The following is a 22,870-nucleotide window of genomic DNA, read 5'->3' on the forward strand; positions in this document are numbered from 1 at the left end:
GTTTATTTACTGCCTAAGACGAAGCTACAGTAGCAGAAGCATCCACTCAACCTGTCGTGTTTTCCTGCTGTAAAACTACTGGCTACCTTAGCTGTACATCTGGCTCGGCTGAGCAGTATTTCCCTCCGACAATTCAAGGCATTTCACCCTCCTTGGTGAAAGAAGGGGAATCATCTGTTGATCCTGCTGTTACCTGGGGCATTCTGAGGTGTTTGCTGTCTTGGAAATCTGTACTGCATGATATCATTGCACGACTAGAAGCTCTGTGCCTGCCATATATTTTGTATGTGACCTTCCCAGCAAATTTCAGCATTGCTGGCTCACTAAACGCTGCAGCATTCAAGTGCCATGCTAGTGGGCTGACTGAATTTAGTCTAGAAAGTAACAAGCCAAATTTAATCTGCTTTGCACCTGCTTGCACAGGGGCTGAACTTTTCCCATTTTCCTTTAATGGCCTTCATTGATCTCATTTTATCGTTATCACCACTGCAGTATCTGGCTGTCTACTTAGACGTAAGGTTAGCACAAGTGTTTTACATTTGCATGAAGAGCTGACCATGCATATCTCGGTGCAGCCACAAACACCTACAAGCTCGCAGAGGACAGTACTCTCCTCATGACACTGAAGATGCTGGGACATTCTTAAAACTACAACATCATTACTCTCCTGCAAGTCATCTTCCTTGCTGAGGTATGCATCTGCTCTACCATAAGCAAGAGATGTTTAATGTCTTATAAAGTATAATAGATGCCGTCAGTCACTGCAAGATCTTTGCAGTTTGGATCTTCCTGCATTTCACAATTGTCACATTTTCACATTGCTAGGGAGCAATGATGCTCTTTGGGAACACCTCCATGCTCTGCTTTCCCAAAGATGGGTTTGAAGCTCTGCAGGACTGGCTGCTGGAAGGGTTTAAAAGAGCCTTCAGGAATGTGCAATTCTTTTCCTTGCAAATCAAGACTGATTTCCAGTACATAGCAGGGTGATTGAGAACCACTGCTTCCAGGTGCTGTCCAAAATGTTTGCTGCCATGAAACAGGACTGAGAGCGTGAAGATCCACCTCATCCAACCTCTCAGGCTTGAGTGACAGACTTCCTGAGGAAGCCCTGACCAAGTATCTTACTGTACCATTTCATCTTTCAGGAGAGGAGGCTTCTTCCATTTGTCTCTGATTAAAATAGACTGTGCCTGTTTCCACAGTGATAAGAGATGCTCTGAAAAACACTGTTTGGAAACCTATACAAGCTTTTGTACTGCTGTGCTCTGGTGAAATTTTTTAAAGCTAAGTAGTAATAACAGTAAGATGCCAGGACTCCTTACTGTCAGGGGTATAAAGCAGAATTGGATTAAAATAGAAAGGTACCACATCTGGTTTGGTAGTCCCATAAGCCAAAATCAGAGGAACCTGGATAATTACACTCAATAAATAACTTTACCTGCTTTTTCCATTCTGATATCTTTCCCAAGACATTTGTTGCTGTACTCTACTGAAGGCAAGCTGTTAAGATAGATGGACCATTGGTAAGATCCTGTTTGATCATTCTGATGACCTTATATCACTGGACTGGGAATAGCTAAAACAAATAATAATCCTAGTCATCCTGATCTGTTACACAAGCTATTTGGTTTCCGTAGTTATGAATCAAAAGAGGATGTTCATCTAACTGTGAAAATTTTCAGAACACCAAAATGTCTTTAGAGTTGGGCTAGCCAGAAAGCAAGGAGTCATCTCACGTAAAAAATGCAGGGTTAGGTACTACTGGTGATTCCACGCTGGAAAGGAGTGGCGGTGCTTCCAGTTAGAGAAGTGTCGACTGGGTTTGGTGAGAAACCCCATGGCTGGGTGCTAGACCAAGCCTGGAACAGAGAGGCTTGTGGGCAAGGGATAAACCAGGATTAATTCAGCAGCTGCATATAAGTCAAGGCACGGAGGCAAATCCAGACATGCTCTGTGGGCACATCCTGACATCATGCTTTCAGTTACTTTCGTGTGACCACTTTCTGCCTATGCCTTTGCCTAGAACTTGCATCCTGCATCAGAGACATCTTCCTGACAATTTCTGTGAATTGTTCAAGCATAATCTCACCCAGCATCTGCAGACCTTCAGAGGCAGGAGGAACAGCCACCACACAGAAAGCCCAGGTCATGCCTGAATGCAGAGCGCCGGCAATCACGGCGCTGGGACGCTGCGGAGAATCACAAGAGGTTACTCTGTGCAACAGGAAGGCAGCGCTCGGGGGTGAGGTACTGTACCGAGCTGTAGCTGCACTGAGTATAAAATGAAACAAAATTTGCATAGCTCTCTTTTTCACAGAAAGCCAGCGGCAGGGAGGGGGGGGACTGATCTTGGTAACTATTCACCTTCTGACATCAGAAACCTCCAATGCAGCATACAAGACGGCTGTCGCGAAATCCCTGATCAAGAACATGAAGCTCCTTCCCCTCTTCACAGCTGCGACCTGCCTCACGCCCCCAGGTCCTTCTTTCTTCATACCACAAGTGATGAAGTTTTTTTTCCAGATCACATGAGCCAGGATGAAGGGGGAAAATCCTGCCAGGAACAGAGATGGGCTGCAACCTGAACCTGATCAAGGGGAGATACAGAGCAGTACCCTGAGAGCTATATAAGAATGTGCTCGGCACAAGAGCAAACACTTTTTCAGGTGAAGGACTCTCATGAATCAGCCATGCATGTGAGTGAAGACACCGTTTCAAGGAGGCTTGGAGCCACTAACAAAACATGTTTGTATTTCATCATCGCTACCCTCGCCACATTACTCGTCTTTGCACTAGCCACCATCATGGTCTTAGTCATTCAGAGGACGGTAAGCGATTTCTCACTTTATTCATTGGCTTTTTCTTTTGTTCTTTTTTCTTTATTTTCTAATGTAACCTCCCTCTCTCCAAATAATACTCTGTAGCTAGCAGATCGATCTCTGCCACCTGTAATGAGTACACACACACAAGGTAGGGGACAAAACAAAGAGGGAGAGAAAAGAACTTTCAAAAAAGAAATCATTGCTCCATGGGCAACATTATTTCTAGCATGCAATTTCTTCTCTATGAATGGAAGTGGGAAACTCATAATTCAAGAGTCAATCCACCCTATGTCCAGCCTAGTTAAGAGGAGAAGTGGAATGAAGACACATCGGTGTCTCACTCTCTGCTGCCTGGCTTATATGTATCCCCTGTCACTTCTTTGGAGAGCTACCGCCGTCCAAGATAGTCTGGTCTGGTCTTGCCTGGTCTGGCAGTGTTTGTTAGGGACGGACACAACACGAGCCATCTCGCTGCGTGATGCTGTGTGGTGCTGTCTGCTAGGATGCCATGAGAGGCAGTGAAGCAGAGCTCCCTTGAAAGACCCTGAGCAGTGGATGGGGCAAGGAACCTCGTGATGCCTCACATTTTTGTCAGTCTTGCTCTCGGGAATGATTTTTTAATGCAAAAATAGTTATAGCAAGGATAACTGAAGGATGTAAGCGAGACAAGGTCTGAGAAAAAGAACTCTTCCCTCTGCGTAAAGACATTTCCCCCTTCTTAAAATAAAGAGGATCTGGGACTGAATGGGGAATCAGTGAGACAGGTCCAGCCACGACAGAGGTACAGGCTTGTGAATACAAAAGGTGCATTTCTGATCCTACCAGGAACGTTGCTACAAATTTTACCAGAGTAAAATATCACATTAGAAGTTTTATAGCCTTTGAAATCTTAATGCAAAAATCTAGATTCTGAAGCACCTCTGCTATGATTCATAGAATGAAAGCACCAGCATGGAGCTGCTGAATGATGCTGGCCATGGAAAACAAAATATGTTCATTCAGCACAATATTTTCTCTTACTAAATTGATCTTGTACAATTTATGTATCTGTGTATGCACATTACCCAGAAATTAAACCATTAAAGCTTGACTGATACTTCTTTAAGTTGTACCAGCAAGGAGTCATTTACCTGAAATCAGCGTTCTTCCAAAAGAGAAGCAGTTTGGAAACAGTTAGAATGAGACATGGGGATTTTCAAGTGATAAATAGTGGGACATTAAGGGAGATCTTTAAAATAACAGCCTGGGTAATTACAGAATTGCCACAGTTTTCCTATATAATGAGGCTTTCATTTGTAGTTATTATGAAAGTAAGCATTAAATTACTTCTCCATCAGGATAAATGCAGTTACACCAGTTGCCAGAGGAACAGTATTACTGAAAGAGTCAAGGTTTTCATTTAAAAGACTAATGACATTACTGCAGCTGCTTCGGAAACGGTGTTAGATTTGGAAACATTATTCATCCCCCCCACATTTTCCAACACCCTAAGAAATTTCCTTTACACCTTGTTTTCAAGAAAGGCGGTACAGCACAGTGTCAGACCTGGGAAGTGTCATTTTTTGGAACTACATTCAGAGCTGAAGTCAGTTCAGTTCCAGCTTTCATCTGCAGAAACACTTTGCATTAGGCCATTCACTTACCTATATCTTTCGGAAGTGATTTTTGTTTTTCCTCTCAGACAAGAACAGTTGCTGCATAGTGGACCTTTGCCGACATTTTCCCTCTTAACACTGTTAGAAGGGCCATGAGGCCTCCATGCTTCTGCCTGCTGCGGTTCACTGCTGCTAAATATATATACAGATCGATAGATATAGATAAACACACACACACCTAAGTAGATGTCTATATGTATGGAGAGAGAGAGGTAAAATCAGTGGAAGAGTAAAGAAAGGACTAGAGAACTGTAATTAGGACACATAAAGCCCAGGACACCTTGCACTGTACTGCAAGGTACGCTGTATTAGACACCTAGGCCATGAGGTGTAGCGCTATGAACAGATTCTGAGCGAAGTCTGGGACAGACCGTCACTGCTCTGCATTTTGTAGAGGTCATATTGTCACCCTCCAAGTGGCATGGGTAAGTCATCTGAGCACTGCTCAGGCACTAGCTGACTGCTCGAGTCAGTGGTGGTCTTTGTGTTTGATGGTCTCCTCCTCAGGCCGCTGGAGTCAATCATTGAATTATTAGGGTTGGAAAAGACCTCCAAGATCATCTGGTCCAACCATCACCCTACCACCAATGTCACCCACTAAACCATGTCCCTCAGCACCACGTCCAACCTCTCCTTGAACACCCCCCGGGACGGTGACTCCACCACCTCCCTGGGCATCCCGTTCCAATGCCTGACTGCTCTTCCTGAGAAGAAATGTCTCCTCATTTCCAACCTGAACCTCTCCTGGCGCAACTTGAGGCCATTCCCTCTGGTCCTGCCGCTAGCTACCCTACAAACCCCGTTAGCAGTGGGGCTGCAGGAGCCACTTCCCAGCGTGGCCTTTGCCTCATTTATGGCTGCTTAAAAGGTCTGCAAGGAGCCTTGCCGAGAGCACGGCCACCGGAGCCTGATGGCCCCCTCTGGTGGACAACCCTGACAAAAACGAGAAAGAAAAAAAAAGGCCAAAAACTGAAAATAGCCCCTGCCAGCAGTTTCCCACTCACTGAACACGAAAGTACGTCTGTTTTGCCCCCCGGCTCAGCCAGCCACGGGTAATGAAGTTTTGAGGCCTGGGGATTAATTAATGTCCTCAGCTTCTGTTGCTGGGACCCGTGGGACGCACTCTTGCAGGAGCCCTGGGCCTCATGAAGCTGGTCCCAGGCTCGTTTCTGGGGGACTGTGTTTTGGGGTGCGTTGTCTTGGGCTTTGTAGATGTGGGCACGCATTTTGGAGACTTCTGGTTAAACAAATACTCAGTCCTGAGCTCAGTGTTAGAGTGACCCGAGGGAACGGCACGGAGCTGGGACAGGGGAGGGTCAGGCTGGGTGTCTGGGAGAGGTTCTGCACCCAGAGGTGCTCAGGCACTGGGACAGGCTCCCCAGGGATGTGGGCATGGCACTGAGCTGCCAGAGCTCAAGGAGCATTTAGACAATGCTCTCAGACTTAGGGTCTGGTTTTTGGGTGGTCCTGAGCGGAGCCAGGGCCTGGACTCAATGGTCCCTGTGGGTCCCTTCCAACTTGGGCCATTCTGTGGTTCTGTGACTATAACAGCACTGGCCTGTCTCAGCTTGGGAAAATATCTTGTAAAGTAATTAAAGGAAGGAAGAAAGACAGGACTTTCACTGGCACCTATCATTTTCTCTAATGAAGCAAACACAAATTCTTCTGCTTGCCAGGTCTGAGATCCTTCATCAGCAGCACCCAGATCACTGCAGACAGGGTGAATTCATTGTACTGAATTGTTCCCGAGCTGGTGCTCTATTATTTAACCTCTCTGAGCTCCTAGCATGTGCCCCTTTACATTCCAGATTACACCGTTACATGCAACGTGCTGGCTGTCACAAGAGAAAACAGCAATGCTAGTAAAATTTCAAAGCAACATCTAAAGTGTTATTTGAATACCTAGTCACTTGTCACTAAAATAAATTAAATTAATATCTGCTGTTTTCACCCACTGGGAGACTTCCCAAGTGAGGGTATGATATGTTAATTCATTTTAATTCTTTTTATGTTGCCCTGGCTACAAATCAAGCTGCGTGCCATCAGCCTCATCCTGCATGCTTTCTCTGAGAGAGGGCTGCAAGGCGAGCACCTCACTGATAGTAACATCTCGGTCACTTTACCAGCCTCTCTGCAAGCAGCCATAGCTTTCCTGCCTGATTTCATTGAGCATAATCTTGTTGGGGAGATAGCATCTTTCTCCCTGTCTTACATGGGTGTGGGGAGAGAAAATGAACGACTCAGATATTGCAGGTTCCCAAATCACGAAGCGCCTATGCAATCTCTATCTGCAGGGTGCAGCATTTTGCTACTAGACCAAAGGATAGTTTTGGCTTGCCTGGAACAGACACAGCTCTACACCTCAGCTGTGGTTGAAAGCATGGTCACGTTAGGGCAAAGTCTAATTAAATGTATCCTTAAACATCTAAGGCCACAACATTAAGTACCAGAAACAGACACACTGTGACTTCTCTCACTGTCCAACCATCTTCTTTCTCCTCATGCCACACATTATTCTATTTATACCCAAAAATAAAGCGCTCATGTTTTAAGACCCTCGAGATCTCCAGACCACTGTGGATGATGGTGTCTCCTGCCACGTGCATGGGCTGCCTCACTTCTCCTGGGAGATACCAGATGTTCTGCCAAAACTAGTAGCAGATTTCCAACTTTCTAATCCTTGGACATGCTAAATTGGGCCTGGCCAGGTTACATGGCACAATTAGCCCAGGTAATTGGATTTGAGAATAAAAGAGTCAGTTTAGGGTAGCCTGGAAGGGAACAGAAACCACTCCCTGATACTGAAATTAGCAGTGTGTGTGAGCGAAGGGACATGACACAGAGTTTCAAGCGCTGAGGCGCTCATAGTTTCTTTCCACAGCTGTCAGGAAAATTTGTTTGCTCCCTGGGGGTACTGATGGACAGTTATGAGCTGTTAGAGATATAACCTGCATGGAAGTAAATACACAAGCAGGCACAGGCCCGAGGAATTCATGTTTGGAAAGCAGAGAGGTATGCTGAAACAGAAGCTAGACCACAGATGAAGCCTACCGTATTTCACACTTGGAGCATGTTTCCTGAGAAGTTTTCAGGCCATGCTGATGGAGGACAATTTCTCATTCCTTTTTGACCTTTAGATTTACATCTCGGCAAGAAGTAGGAGAAGAGCTGAGGCAGGACAACACTGCTGCTCCCAGACCCATGCTGGGGCTCTGCAGCTTTTATTTTCATCCAGCCAGGCTTCCCAGGGCCAGACGCTGGCTCTGAAGGGTGTCCAGTCCCGCTCTGTCGTACTCTCTCCAAGCTTTGCAAGCCACAGGGAGAACTTCAGGGCTTCTGCTTCCAAAACAACCCCAACAGAAGCCACACACATTTCTTACAGCACTGAGAAAACTGCTGTGTCAGAAATGTAGATTTCTACTTTCAGAAAAAAAAAAAAAAAAGGCTGTGATGTGGAATGACTGAGGATGAATTTGCCTGAGTGCAGAGGTTGCTGGAGGGCTGTGCTCCACAGCACTCCCTCACTGGGCTGCTGGGATGCTCTGTAGGAGCCATATGCCCTGTAACGCCCGGCTCTGCAGTGCCTTCTTGGGATGCAGTGGAAACTTTTAATATCAACTTGTAAAGTAGGGTCCCACTAGAACACAGGTGTACCCTGCTCCCAGAATAACCTCCCCACTCTCATTTCTCTTCCAGGCAGCTGATCCTGCCACAGAGGGCATCACAGAACCCATCCGCAAAGGTAAGACACCTAAATTGACAGCCTGTGCAGTGTTTCATCTGTAATGCAAATATTGCCCAGGATCGTGAGTAAGGCAATTATGCACATGTCAACATTTCACATAAAGTCACTTCTTGGTGAAAAGCCAAGGCAGTGGAAAAAAAAAAAAAAGAAGAAGAAGAAGAAGAAAAAAAGCTTTCAAATTACTCGGTACCTCCGGAAACCAGGGCATAGCTAAGGAAATAACAAGCATTTCTGAATCTGCCCTGAAGTGTCTTTGCAAGAGAGCATTTTTGCCAGAGGATGTGAACATCATTCTGTTAGGTCTTATTTTAAGGGCTGTCTCTTGCACATGTGGACGTAATGTCCCTGTCCTTGAAAGGATTGGGTGTAAACATGTTAGCGCATATTTCAAAACAACAGGAGCTCCTCTTGAACTCCTCTGGTCTGGAGTAGTTATGTGTTTCTTACTGGCTTGCGGGAAAAAGGGAGGAGGGAAGGGGTAGGTTGAGGAGAGGCAAGTGGAAAACAGCAGCAGCAAGAGGCAAGGAGCAGGGAATTTAAACAGGCAGAGTACGGACATAAGGAGACCAAAAGTGGAGAAACCTTTCAAACTAGACTAGCAGAAACAGCCTACCAATATTCTGCTTTTCCTTAGCATAAATCAGAGAAGCTCTGTTTATTTCATTTCTTTCGCCTTCCTGGTTCTACGGTCCTTAGAACCAAGTATTTTGACTTGCAAATATGAGTTCTTATTTAGTCCCAGAAGATAGGAGATAGCATCACCTCCCACTCCTCAGATGGGAAAACTGAAGCAGAGTGTTTATCTAGAGGTGTTAGCACAACAGGAATCTAAAAAATCAAGGTCCAGAAAACCTTAATTACATAACTATATTTTCTGCACCTCTGTTTTTGTGCACAGGTGACATAATGCAGTATCTGGGCAACATACACTGTAACTAGCAGAATTCATGAATCCAGGACTCTTCTGTATTGGGCTTTTTTCATACCACACGAAGTTGTCCCTGCATGTCCCACTGCCCTTCCTGAGAACTTTGCATCAGCCTCACCATCATTTTTGTGTGTTTTCAAACGCCTGTAAAACTGGAGGGATTTTTTTCTCCCCTCAGGATGTCCCCTTGGTGCATTTTTTAGTCTGTGTCTATCTCCCCTATATCTCCTTAAGTTTTTCTATGGCTTTCTGGTACTTTAGGTTGTACTTGAAGATCCTCAGAAATAAAGCAGGGTCTTAACATGCAGGGCAGATTTGGATAAGGGAGTTTGGGCAGCCCTATCACAGCCTCATTCTAGTGCATCCCCAGAAGTGCCCAAAAAGGAGCTTTGCAAACCGAAGTGGTTGCAAAGCCTCAGCCTGGCTGCCCACGTCCCCTGTGGTGACAGCAATTCCCCGGTGCCCACGGGGCGGTGCAGCCCCAGAGCAGAGCCTCTGCCTCACAAGGCAGCCCAGCCTCAGAGAAATCACCAGAACGGTGCTGGTTTTCATGGCTGAGTTTTACCACCGATTAGAAAGAGGTAGCGAAAGCCATCGGAGCGGTGTCTAGTGATTGACAGAGGAGGAGCCACTGAGCACATATCGTAGGTCAGGGTTATTGTAAAGCAAAACACAAGCAATACTGGCATTCCCAGGGTAGGAGGGAGAGGTCTCACATTGCAAAAAAAAAAAAAAAATGTTGCATTGCAATATTATTTATTTTCAAATCTCGAAATCTGTGCCAATTGTTCTTTCTCCTCATCAACACCTGGCAGGTGCCAGGCGGGAGGAGCATGTTCTCTCCAGGAATTTACAAGACATGTTTCCTTAGCTAGAAAACATTTTGCCTTTGGGTCAATATCAATTACAGGCACCCTGTTGCTCCAAATTCTGCTGCTAAATCTGTGGTGATGCCATTAGTGTAAGACAAAGGAGGGCATAACAAAATGCCACAAGGCAGGAAGGGCTGCCGAAAGCTGTCTGCAGTGTGTGCAGGTGCTCGATCAGCCTACCCCTTGCTGCCTGTCAGGCTCTATTGCACAGCTCTGATGGGGTAATGGAGCATTAAAGTGTGAGCAAATTACAATGGCCTTTTATTTTTCTCTTAAAATGCATAAAGCGGGGCTAATTGATTAATAGATCCCAGTGGGTAATTTACAGCAGGCCCCTCGGCACGGAGCTCTGTCATCCGCTGCCAGGCATCGCTTGCTGACTTCTAAGCAGGGAGCCTCGGCGGCTGCTGCAAGGCCCCATCCCGCAGCTGCAGAGCAAGAACAGAAAAATAAGGAATATTGCAGGATGGTGACGGTGGTGAGGCTGGAGTGGCTGTGGATTTAGGTTTGCATCTGTGCCTGCCCCTCGGACAGCCTCAGTGTTGATAGTGCAATTTGGGGGGTGTTGCACCCCCTGTTTCACAACGGGACTTGGAAGCCCTGAGTTGAAAGGAGGCCGAGAAAGCAAACTGAGCATTGCTGAGTTGCCAGTTGGGTGCTCAGCCTTGCTCCAACCCTGTGTCTGTAGAAATGGGGGGGGCTGAAGGGGTCAACTTGTGCAAAGCCTCTCAGAGGTGCTAACAGGGGATGCAGGAGTGTGCAGGTGGGAACGTCTGCGCCTCACTCAGGCAGAGTGCATTGCACTATGAAGGGACAGTGGTCCAGACGTGGCTACTTCCCCGAATTAATTTAGTGATCTCAAAGCAGGAAAAACACTGTGATTTGCATTTAGATTTCCAAGGAGATTGTGTTCTATTATTAGCTATACACCAGTGGGCACTAAAGCAGATCTATAGGAGTTTTGCCTTCCTGACTCAGCTGTCTGTCCTCAATGGATGGGTTTCCAGAAATGTACAAGCAGTAGCTGAGATGCAACGTCAGCTAATTTAATGTTTGTGTGAAAAACGATAGCAATTTCCTGAAAACCCCTGTGCCATCGTTGCTGAAGCAACAGGGGGAAGGCATTAAATTCATCGTGAAGTAAATGTTTGTGAAGTGTTGTTTCTGGGGAAATATTTCTCTGCAGAAACTCATCTACGTTCATAAATACGGAATCACAGGTTGCCGTAAATACCAATACAGGCCAGAAGGGTATGATTGGTAGATTCATTTTGGTGGAAAAAACCAAGACACAGAGAAATTTATGATCTGCCAACATCTGGAGATGTTCAGTCCTCCTCCTCTCCACACTGTCCTCACCGAGCCTCATTTCCCTTGAAATGCTGTAAACCTGGACTGGTGGCTTTTCTTTTTATTTGGAACTACAGAGACATGAAACCAAATCTTCTCTCATTCACAAAATGAAAAACCTGCAGATACATAGGTACACGTGCACTACGCATATATATAAGGATAATTCAAAGAAAATTCAGCACCCCATTCACAGTTGCAAGGGGAAATAGCTTCCCAAATAAAAAATCTGGTCCCAGGAATTAAAGATAATACATGTGACATTCACCTATACATTATTTTCTACCCTAGGGTAAATCAGGCTGAAGCTGGTGAAGCAAACAGTCTTTCCAGAACTGTGGTAATATATCTGAGTGCAGACTGACCTTCTATGCCTAAACTTGGTCTCTTCTGTCCGGGAATTGTCCCAGGGCAAACTACTGAAGCCACCAGGGTGTTAGCCACAAACCCCAGGACAGTGGGTTCTTCAGAAATGGACACTTGACGTTTACACCATGTTTTTTTGCTTTATCAGCTACAGTACACGTGCACGTTTGTGCGTATATATGTAAAACTGTATGAGGGTCTGTCTGCTCTCAGCAAGGTCAGGGCAGACGAGCTGTGTTTCTCTGTTCAGAAAATTTTGTCAAGCCTGGGCTTGCAAATGCCAGAAAGATTGCAGAGGCATGATCCTTGGCAAGCATCCAGCGGAAACTGCACCCAGCCTGATTCCAGTTAGCCATAACAGGGGCTTATTTAATTAGTACCGAGATGATTAGTATTGCCAAAAAATGCTGAATGTTAGATCCTCTGCCTCTCCAATACTAAAAATGCAAGTTGTGGAGTATTATATATATACATATACAAATAGCTCCATGAAATTATGTGACCCATGCAATACTGGCAAGCAGGTGAAAGCCTTGAAGAGTTTTGGCCTTAAACTCTGTGCTGAAAACCTTGCAGTAGTCAGGTTTGTTGTGATGAGGAGTTCATAAGATGTTATTCCTAAATCCGAAGGAAAGAAAGGGATGCTTCTGAAGTCTCCATTTTTTGGAAGGAGGCAAAACTGCCAGCTGAGTTCATGCCCCTTTGCATGCCCAGGACCAGTGTGATTGTCCTTGGGCTCCCGAGGACCGAAGACACTCAGTGCATGCACAACAAGCGCAGCCACAGGTAGAGCCCAGGAGAGGACATCACCCAGCTGGCACTTGTCACAGCACCACGCAGCTGGGACCTTCCACCACTGCCGGCCAGCAGCTGCTTGCAGGACACCTAAACTGGAAGGGGGGAGGTCAGAGAGAGCTGTGGGGTGTCACAGAGGGGCTGCAGAGAAATAAAGCACAGCGAGTTCTGCTGGCTCCAGCACTCTGACAGAAACATATGAAGTCACCTTGCCTAATTTTGTCAGCATTGAAATCGGTAGAGTGTAAGAAAGGATTGAAAGCTGTTTATTGTCTTCTTTACCTTTAAGGATATTTTTCTTATTTAATTTATCCTTAAGATAAGATCAGGTTTTTGACCTGTTTGTGCCTGTCCACACTCAGCCCCCAGCCAGCCCTAATGCTGTATGCCTTGCAGAGGAACCTCACTGTAACACATGGGAGGTTGGTACTAGGAGGAGCCTCAAAAACAAACAAACAAAACATCTAAGGGGCTTTTCCTGCCTGGGTAGCAATGCCTTGCTCTGTCATGACACTTTTAGCTCTTGGTATCACTGCCCTGTGCCTCTGCTCCTGTTACAACCATCTCACAGGTGGGGAAACTGAGGCAGCAAGTGGTGAGGAGAGTTCCCCAGGTGGAGCCACATCTCCTCGGACCTGGCTCAGACACAACCACGTGTCCTGCAGCCTCAGGTTCCTCCTGGCAGGCAGACACAGCCTCTATAGGTCCTGCTGTTTCAACGCAAGCCTCCTTCCATTTTGCACCCCAGGTGGAAATCGTGGAGGTGTCATTGAGGCTGCAGCTCCTCTGAGCCATTTCACAGCGCCTTTGGCTCGGTGGGGAAAAGCTTCGTAATGCACACAAAAATTGCTTAGCCCTTTCCTTCAGGGCTGCTGCCTCTGGATGCTTATCCTATGGTAAAAGGGGTCAGGAAGACAAAAGTGCATTGTCGCCTAAGGGCTTCCTTAGGACAAAATAACCTAAATGGCTTCCTGCTACGAGGCCTCCTTTATCAGCAGGTTTCTTTCAAGCAACCTGATCTGCAGCGTCCGTGCATCACAGCGGACATGAAACCAGTGTGGGCTCCTTGGTACTTAGACCCAGTTGTGGCTGTGCTTTTCCTCCTTCTCACAGTGCTTTTAAGCTGATATAATCCTATTGACTTCTGTGGGATTACTTCTGATTTACACTGCTACTAGTGCAAAGTCAATTAGGCAATGTGATTGAACATATCCATCGATCAGTCCTGAAGCTCTAGTAATTTTAGTCTTTGCCGGCTTGTGCTGGTATGTTTCAGATAAAAGAAGTAACTTGAGAAATAAAACTAGAAAAAGGTTACAAGCTGTCTCAGAGGAGCGAGGACAGGAAATGTCTTTATACATTTTTTTCCATAACTTGCCTTCTCAGAAACACAGCTGATGTCACCAAACAAGTGGCTTAAACACACATGTACAAAACTTGCTGACATCAATGGATGTAAGTACAGCTTTGAAAGTGCAAACACAGCCACATGAGTGAGGGGTAGGTTTTGAGTGATGCCATGAAAATCCTGAGATAGCTCAGGGCTGATGGGGCTCCTGGCAACATCAAGGTGCTTGCATGCGGGTACAGCACTTCTGCTTGCCTAGCAAGTTGTGGGGCTGCAGCTTCCAAGGTCTGCTTGAGCAGCAGGGGATTTTCTGCTTTGTAGGGTAAAGCCCCGAAATGGCACTGGGTTTCTCTAAAACTATTCTTCTTTCCTGCAGGACATCAGTAATGCAAGTGGGCTCAGGGCACTGGCTGTGCATTGCCAGAGACTCTTGCTACCACTGTATCTGCATTAGCCTGAAATAAGGGTCAGAAGAGTTTTCTTCAATTCTACATCTCCTTATTTCTGTACACTCATTAAAACACTGTGTTGATATGACTAACATCAGAGAAGTAGGCTTTGGTTTTTCTCTGGGGATTTCCAGCACAGACAAGGGACTTTGATACACAATTTACTCATTCTTGGAGAGCAGGGAACACCTGCTCCCCTCAAAAGTGTTTCAGCTTATGGAGTCAGAGAGAGATTACAGTTCTTTCAAGACATACATAACCTCCTCCGACAGTACGAGTGCAAAGGGGACGCTGTTACAAATCACCAATCAGTGGGACTTGTGTGTGGGACCCACTTTTCCCTCATTTATCTATCCTCCTGACCAAGCATCTCTGAAAAATCAGGCTAAGCAGACACTGTAAGGGTCTGGAGATTGTGTTTTCTTGTACCTTTGGTTTCAGGAATTCTGTGAAAGTTAAGATTCTTGACTCACTCTGTATTTAGTAAACTTCTATACTGTTCATGTAAGGAACGAGATATATGTCATCTGACGTCCTGGATGTTTAATTCTGTGTATTAACTGGTCCTTCAGGGACCCTTCTGGGTGGGTGACCCATACCAATTTTGTAAATGAAGTCACAGGAAAATAGAGATGACTTGTGTTCCCTGGGATAGGGTTGTATAATTTGGTTGGGCTTTACTGAAATTTCTTCATATTGCATTTCTTGTATTCAGCTGTGGAATAAAACACAGGGAATTCCCAATCTCCCATCTGAGCTGCTCCTTCCCCAGCATCAGCAGGGCCAGGAGATGTAAATAAGGAGAGGTCAATGCAATGAGGAAGAACCACCCACCTGCCTGGTTGCCCCATGGGGGATACACTCTTCTGAATCCTAAATCTTGTCTGTGCATCCACAGGCATGTGGGCTACACAGAGCTGTACTAACTCTGCTCTTTATAATCACAGAATAAAAGAGGAATAATCAGTGCCATGCATTCAATGCTCAGTAAGGAGGAGAGGCTTAGGAAAAGTAGATGGGAAAGTGAAAGGTGGCTGGAAGGGAGGTGAAATGGGAAAGGAAGCAGCAGGGGGAAAGGGGGCAGGGTCAGGGATGCAAAACTGGGAGGGAGGAGCTGGGAGGCAGGAGCTGGGATGCAGGAGGTGAGGTGCAGGAGCTGGGATGCAGGAGGTGAGGTGCAGGAGCTGGGATGCAGGAGCTGGGATACAGGAGCCGGTATGCAGGGCCAGGATGTGGTACAGGGATGTGGTGCCGGGATGTGGCACCGGGATGTGGTACCGGGCGGCAGGACCGGGCTGCAGGGCCGGGCTGTGGCACCGGGCCGCGGTGCGGGCGCCCCGGAGCCGCCGGCAGTGCCGGGCGCGGCCGCGGGAGGGAGCCGGCCCCGCGCACCCAGCGCAGGGACAGCCCCGGCCCGAGGGGAGCCGGCGTTTTGGAGCGAGAACCGCGTCCTGCCGGCACTGTAGGGTGTTAAAAGCTTACCGAGGGAGCTACGGCGCTATGACAGCCCCGTGCAGGTTAGGTGGTATCAGCCAAGGTGCAGGAGCCAGCTCCCAAACACGCACTCCTCTGGCTGCTGCTGTGCGGTTTGCCCATAGCCCGGCTGCAACAAGAGAGATGCCGAATGCCAACAGTATGTTTTACAGTACTAAGAAATCAGGAGCGGTCACCTAACATGTTGTTTCCTTCAGGGAACACCTCTGAAGACTTTTTAAGAATCCTACAGAATGTCCCGACCAAGGGAGCCGCTGCGTACATGAGAGGTCAGTGAGGTGCCCTATCTGATCACATCAGTATTTTCTTTAACTTCAAAAGAAATAATAGATACCTTCCCCACACAAACACACAAATATGCATCTCCACTTCCCTTAAATATTGCAGAAGGCCATTTTTAACCACATCTCCCTGTCTTGGCTTTCCCGAAGGGCTGCACAGTCCGTGCGACTTTTCAGCACCCCACTTCCACCTGTGAGCTCTCAGCCACCAGGCCAGGGCTCTCTCTGGGAGTTTCCTATGGGACAACCTCAGAGCAGGTGTCTCGATTTACTAGAAAATACCTTGCTGCACATCCCATAAATTTAAATTTAGCTCAGTGGAGTTCATCAGCTCATTTTACAATTTCCATGCTTTTCTTTCTAGTGTCAAGTCCAGTAAACGGTTCAAAACTGAGCTTGGTTGGGAAGGGTGTATGTGAAGACATCCAGTGCAAGAGCGAAGAGCTGGTGATACGGCAGCAAGGCCTCTACTTGATCTACTGCCACCTGAACTTTCATTTTGCCAACTGTTCAAACAGCCCCACGGACCTCAAGATAGAGTTCCTTGTGAATGGCAAAGTCAACCGGCAAACATTATCCACATTGTGTGCATCAGACACGTGTCAAGAAAAGACTTTCAAGACCTTGTTCCAGCTCCATTTGACGTACCTGAACGTGGAGGACCGGATATCAGTAACACTTAATCATCCTAAATTCTTGAATGAAATTTCCCTTCCCAATGATAATGTTCTTGGGGTCTTGAGGTACAGTGATGAAATGTGAGAAGTTCTCTGACTTTCCACCGCTGCCCAGACTTTCTCTGTCTTTCTCTGAATGACAGCAGCCTGCTTTTACTAGGCTATACCTTGTTTCATGTTTCCTATCTTACCTCATTGCTAGGGTAAACAAGGAACTTTGTGTCCCAGAATGAAATCTAGAACTACAAGACCCACACCTGGCAGATGTAGGGTTGCTCTGCTTTGGCTCAGGGTAGGATTGGTGTTGGACTATCCCGCACACAACCCACAGACATGCCAGTGGTTCCTCCAAACAATGCTGTGCAAATACAGGCCAAAATGCAACCACATTATGGGAAGAGTACACAATATCATGGCTTTTTGGCTAATGTGCTGCTGGCAAGGTGCCTGTGTTCAGGAGATGGAGAAATCCTTTTGTCTAAATTTTATGGAATACTCATTTGCAATGTCTTTTTTAAAAAAAATTAACTAACAATCAAAGCTTGTAATTAAGGCTTTCTTTTCAACTAGAACATGCAACCACAACTCTGGAGCAGGTTTATGGATAGAACAAAGAAAGTAAAGATGAGGAAATTGCTGACTCCCAGGCTAGTAACTAAAACACTGGGACAGAATGTAGGCGATCTGGGACTCTCCAGACATTTCTAGGCTGCATTCTGCTATGGACTTTATGCAATTTAGTTCCAAGTGTCTTCCTTTTCACTATTTATCCATCTTTTCTATTTAATATTAAGCTCTTTGGGGCAGAGACTTTGTATATGCAGAATGCTTAGCCTCTGTTCTCACCTGGGGCTTTTAGACTTTTCCATAAAGAATATTAAAATAATAATCTTGTGCCACATAACAAAGAAGTTTGTTATGATATATTTTCCTCAAATCCTGTCCTGCTTGTTTGGCAGTTTCTTGAGTGACACGATGGCATGCCGGTGTGTAAACACACCCAAAGACCTACACTCCTGGAAAATCTGAGAATTAGATCTGAGGTTCAGACTTCCCCAGAGATGATTTCAGACAGTCCAGTGGACATAAGTCATTTGATATTCTTTGAGTTAAAAGTTCAGATAATTAAGTATACTTAAAATAATCTCAGGCCCTCTTATTCTGTGAATTTCAGTAACACAGACTTTTACTTGATATGTAATTCTTAAAGTGAGGGGAGGGATCAAAAAGTTACAAAGGGCTCATGCTTTCCTTTTTCTCTTCATCACTGAGGTCCTACTAAGGCCTGTTTTATTTGGAACTCAGCTTTTTCCCTTGGGTACTTGTACTTTCTTCCTTTTACATGATTAAGCTGGGTGAACAGTTTGCACCAAACCTTTTAGTCATGAGTTTAGTTAAAAAATCAGTTTCTGGCATCAGAAACCCAGGAAGTCTTTTATTATTCAGGCTTATCTGATGAACGGTTTGTGTTAGCACACTCAAATTACTCCTCATGGAAGTGATTTCCTACGTGTGTTATTTCACTGGAAACTCATGGTACATACCTGAGGTTTCAATCCATTGACCAGGTGATTTCAAAATACACAAAAACCTTTCAAAGGATCATGAACAGTCAAGCTCATTCACTGTTAGGGATACCTGCTTTCTGTTTTGACAGACATTGATGAAAACAAAAATTCCTTTGCTATCTATAGTTGGGGAAAAAAAAAGGAAAAAAAGAAAACTAAATTCATGTTTTCTTTTTCTCTTTCCCCCTTAAAGAAAAGAAAATTATTTTTATAAGAATTCCCTTGCCTTGCCTGTGACATTGTAACCTCCACTGGGATCACCTTACCCGCCTGGCCCCTGTAAATCTTTCCCATCTTGGAACAGGGTTTTTAACCTCTGTCTGCCTCCACCTCGATACGCGCCACTAATACTCAGAGAAGTTTAAGATAGTCTGGCAGTTAGGAGTCAGCTCCTGAATATCGAAAAGACAGCTGATGAATGAAAATATGCATTTACTCCCTCCACTACTGCCTTTCCCTGAAGGCTTTGAATTGAAGGAGAAAGCCCATTATTTAAAAAAATAAATAAATAATAAAGAAGCTCTCTGCATAGGATGATTTTATTCTATTATTTTGCCAGATGGAGAAAAATCCTGACAAAGCAGTGCTAAGCCTCTCAGCCCCAGGCTTTTTAATACCGCAGGATAAAGCAATCTGGCCTCTACTTCATTGCCTCTGAGAAATAAGAATAAATTAGAGCCATAAAGAGGGCCCATTAATAGCGTGCAATTTTGCCATCAGTTATAAAAATGTTAAATAGCTTTCACTGAAACAGGGCCCCGAGCCAAGCAGCACAGACTCCTTACTTTCTGGCAGACTCTACGTCACTTCACTGTTTCATCACTTTCCTTCTTTTATTTCCTTGTTCTTTGAGGCAGACTATTTTTGACAACAATACTTAAAAAAAAAAAAAAAAGAAAAAAAAAATCCAAGCGGATCCTACACACACCACCACATCTTTTCAGCAACAGCAACACTTTGGGGAAGAACTTGTTCCCGTGGTGTCAGCTTCCCTGCTGGCAGCAGAGCCGCTTTGCTGCTGGGGTCATCGCCCAGACCTGCCCTCCCCCAAGCGCTGGAGCTCCCAGGCAGCAGCAGAGCCTGCTCTGGTGCCCCACCACAGCCCCCAGTCCATGGCAAAGGGCAACTGCTGAAGGCACTGAAGGGATGGAGAAATTTTGAAAATTCCTCCCCTGGTCCTCAGATGTGGCAAACCTGTGGCTTTCTGTGCATATGCTCTATTGCTAACCTGACCAGAAACAGGAAACTGCAGCAATCTCACAAGGAAGTCTGCTCTGATGAGGTTTCTTGGCCCTTCTCAGACACCGAAGAAATTGCACTCTTAAACCATGTTCTGCTTGGGGAAGAAGCGTCTACAGGAGTTAGTATGTGCCGTTATTTGTAATCCTGGTTGATAGAAAAAGTACGTGTTACTGGGTTTAATTCTGGCCATTGTTAATTGCTATAGGAAATGTTCATAGGAACTTAAATGAAGTCAAGTCAATGCAATACACTTCCATCCAAGCTCACCCGGGGGCAGCAAATCAAAATCAAATCAAGCTTAATATCAGAGGTTACAGAGTTGGATCCGAACTTCCCCAAAGCTGCAGAGGCTTTTAATTCAGGCTTGCAATTACACTTCACAGGGCTCATTGACACCTCCTGTGAAATTGGCCTGAACCCAAACTCCTCAAAGTGCAGATCTGAAAATGAGGTCACGGCTTATCTGACACACATGCACTAGTTAGGCTGAACGAGTGCTGATGGATGGACTTGGAGTTTTGCATTCACTTCACTTCTGGTTTTGTTTCATTTTGTTTTTCCACACTTCCCACAGGGAAGTAATCTTAGTCACTTAGAGAGAAATTCCTTACTGTGCCATGGGCCAAACAAGGGGCTGTGTATTACCCAAAAATGAATGGTCCTGTTTGAAGAACCTCACCTGGATCAATGCCGCGCTGGCCTTCTACCAAGTAACTGCCTGACTCCGCATGCCTCTTACGTACCCAAATTCCTTCGGAGAGCAAACAACATTCTGCAGAAGTCACAGCCACTAGCTCATGCTCTTAAATTAACATGTTTTTATTCTGAATATTATTCTTCATAATTCAGTATTAGATATGAAAAGTGCAAGCAGGTCTATGTCTTTTCAAGTACCCTGTCATGCAATTAAAGTAAGAAAGGGACTAACCAGCACAAATACCCAACCAAAAAGCAAAATAAATAAGAAGACTTTGATCTTGGGGACCTCTAACTGCGCCTGCTGACAGGTCTTTCCAAAGTGGAAGTGATACAACATGTGTTCAGTGTGAAGAACAAGGGAAAGCAAAGGCATCTTCCATAGGAGGAACAACTGTAACGACGCAAATTCTTACAAGCAACACTTGTGACAGCAGGAGTTGCACTGAGTGACCTTCAAAACCTCTTCCAGCTCCAGCTTTTTATGGTTGTAATAGGCTCAACTGCAAGAACACATGATGGGCTGTGAGGATACGGAGTCTTGGAAAAATGTTTTGGGGAGCTCAGGTTTAGGACCCCCCGATTTCTGTTTTCAGAAGTGGTCCCATGAGCTTGAAGATTTGGGGTTGAAAAGGGAAGAGACCAAAGAAGGCTGGCACAGCATATTCCAAAATTCAGATGCCTTCAAGGAGGGTGAAGCTCCAGAGCCCCCAGCATGCAGGCTCTGCTGTGAGACCTTTGCATCACAGCCAGAGCCTTCAGCACCTCCACACTCACCATCACCTCTGGGCTGCTTGTACGCAGCAACCACCCTCCTCTGCTGCAAGACAAGGATGTCGTAGACCATGAGTAAGATCAGTTTTTCCTCAGATGCCATATCCTGCAGATATTGGCACACCATTTCCCTTCAGCCATGTCCACACCATCTAAATTTAGGATCCCTGTTTCCCTATATAGCTGTCTTGAAGCAAGAACATCCAGGCGGTGAGTCAGAGCACCCAAATTAGCTGCCTATTTTAGACACTGTCAACTGGTGACGGAGTCTTTACTCAGTCCACCAAGCCCTGGCTCTCAACAGCTCCATTCAAGATGAGATGATAAACGACCATTTAATCTGTGGCCTGATAATTTATGGCACTATCTACAGCTCCAAGCAGAGCACTACCTGTGCTGTGAGGCTGGGTGAGATTCCTGGAAAGCCTGTGGCTCTCCTGCAGAGCATGTTTGTAAGATAAAATGCCAGTGTCAACTGAGTAAGTTGTTAGATGTATGAGTGCAAAAAAGAATAAGTCTTTCCCACTTAGGCCGTTTCACTACCACTAGTGCATGTTGCTTGGACTTGTCCACAACTGATGGGGGGAGCAACATTTTGGAATTAAGCACCAATTCAGTATTTAAGTTTTGAAGGGAGTATTTGTTCACCTAAAACTGTTTATTAAGTATTTTAGATATTTTTTTTTCACACCTGCAGTTTTATGTATTTCCTTGTTTTTCTGTTATTCTGCTTCTTCCCCTTGTTGATTCTATTCTTCATTCTCATAAAAATCTGGATGGGAAAAAAAATGAAATGTAAAGGAGGAAAAAGGAAGGAAACCGCAGAAACATGAAGAATTGGGAAAAAAACTGATTGAACAGTTAAATGAGGTCTATTGATACTCTAACTTTGAGGATGTGAGTGTGTGTTGGCATATGCAACAGTTTAAAAATAGGTATTTCTAAAGCTTACGCTTAAGAGGAATAATAAGTTTAATGCTTAAAAATGAGAATATGCAGTTTTTTAATACTTTATATGAATGTAAATTCCAGGGGCTTCAAGGAGTTCCTCAAGCTTGACAGTGGTAGAAGAGCAGAACTTCTGCCTTTGGCAAGCAGATTGTTTGCAGAATATCAGAGCCTTTATATTTAAAGGGTATTTTTTCATGTATAAACCTGACTGTGTTGTGAGACAGTGCATCGGGAGCTTTAGCAATAGACACATGAAATGTCAAAATAATTGTATCATGTAAAATGACGTAGTTTTTTTCTTTTTATGTTGTTAATTATTCCAGTTTAAATATTGAGTTGGGGATGGGGAGGGAGTGTTTTCCTGAATAAACACGTCTGATTCATAATGCAGTGCAGCGTGTCTTTAATCAAACACATCTGGGTGGAAAATGCCTGAAAGCACAATGTCGGGGTGATACAATGGGAATATGAGAGGCGGATCTGGCCCCTGAAAACGTAAGAGAAGCTGCGAGCCTGCGGCGAGTTCGCAGAGGCAGAGAAGTTTGCACAAAGTGAGCAGGGTCCTTCAATGCTCTGCAAATTTTTGCTTTTCTCTGCTGACAACAAAATGTCTGTATGAAGACTGACTGGCTAAAACATTTTAGTTGGGTGCTAATTAAAGATTTGGAATCCAGTCCTGGAAAGTGCTCAGTACTCGTGCTCTGGCTCAGGGGAGCACTGTACACTTCCCTACAAGCAGGTGTTTAATGGCAACCAGGAGGCTCTGAAACCACACCGCCACTTAAATACTTGAGTGTTTTGAAACAGGAAGAGACACAGTGCAGGAGTTCAGGTGCTTTCATATGAGAAGCTTGAGC

At 45.3% G+C, this 22,870-nt stretch overlaps 1 protein-coding gene across 2 annotated transcripts; it reads left to right on the forward strand.

Moving 5' to 3' along the window:
• The first annotated feature begins 578 nt into the window (after positions 1-578).
• On the forward strand, positions 579-22,359 carry TNFSF8 (TNF superfamily member 8). Of its 2 annotated transcripts, XM_013182840.3 has the most exons (5): positions 579-691; positions 826-2,828; positions 8,174-8,219; positions 16,022-16,093; positions 16,470-22,359. In XM_013182840.3, the coding sequence occupies exons 2-5, from the start codon at positions 2,634-2,636 to the stop codon at positions 16,865-16,867; spliced, it is 711 nt and encodes a 236-aa protein (XP_013038294.1). In that variant the 5' UTR covers positions 579-691; positions 826-2,633; the 3' UTR covers positions 16,868-22,359. The 2 variants fall into 2 exon arrangements, with proteins under 2 accessions (XP_013038294.1, XP_066836872.1); XM_066980771.1 differs by having other exon boundaries at positions 673-2,828.
• Positions 22,360-22,870: the final 511 nt, after the last annotated feature.

The sequence above is a fragment of the Anser cygnoides genome, chromosome 20, assembly GCF_040182565.1.
Source record: "Anser cygnoides isolate HZ-2024a breed goose chromosome 20, Taihu_goose_T2T_genome, whole genome shotgun sequence".
Taxonomy (NCBI): Eukaryota; Metazoa; Chordata; class Aves; order Anseriformes; family Anatidae; genus Anser; species Anser cygnoides.

Bases quoted from the DNA above. Each gene is read 5' to 3' on its own strand.
- TNFSF8 (XM_013182840.3), top strand. From the start codon at position 2,634: ATGTGCTCGGCACAAGAGCAAACACTTTTTCAGGTGAAGGACTCTCAT. The intron at 8,220-16,021 runs GTAAGACACCTA...TGTTTCCTTCAG, and splicing joins CACAGAACCCATCCGCAAAG to GGAACACCTCTGAAGACTTT. The intron at 16,094-16,469 runs GTCAGTGAGGTG...TTTTCTTTCTAG, and splicing joins AGCCGCTGCGTACATGAGAG to TGTCAAGTCCAGTAAACGGT.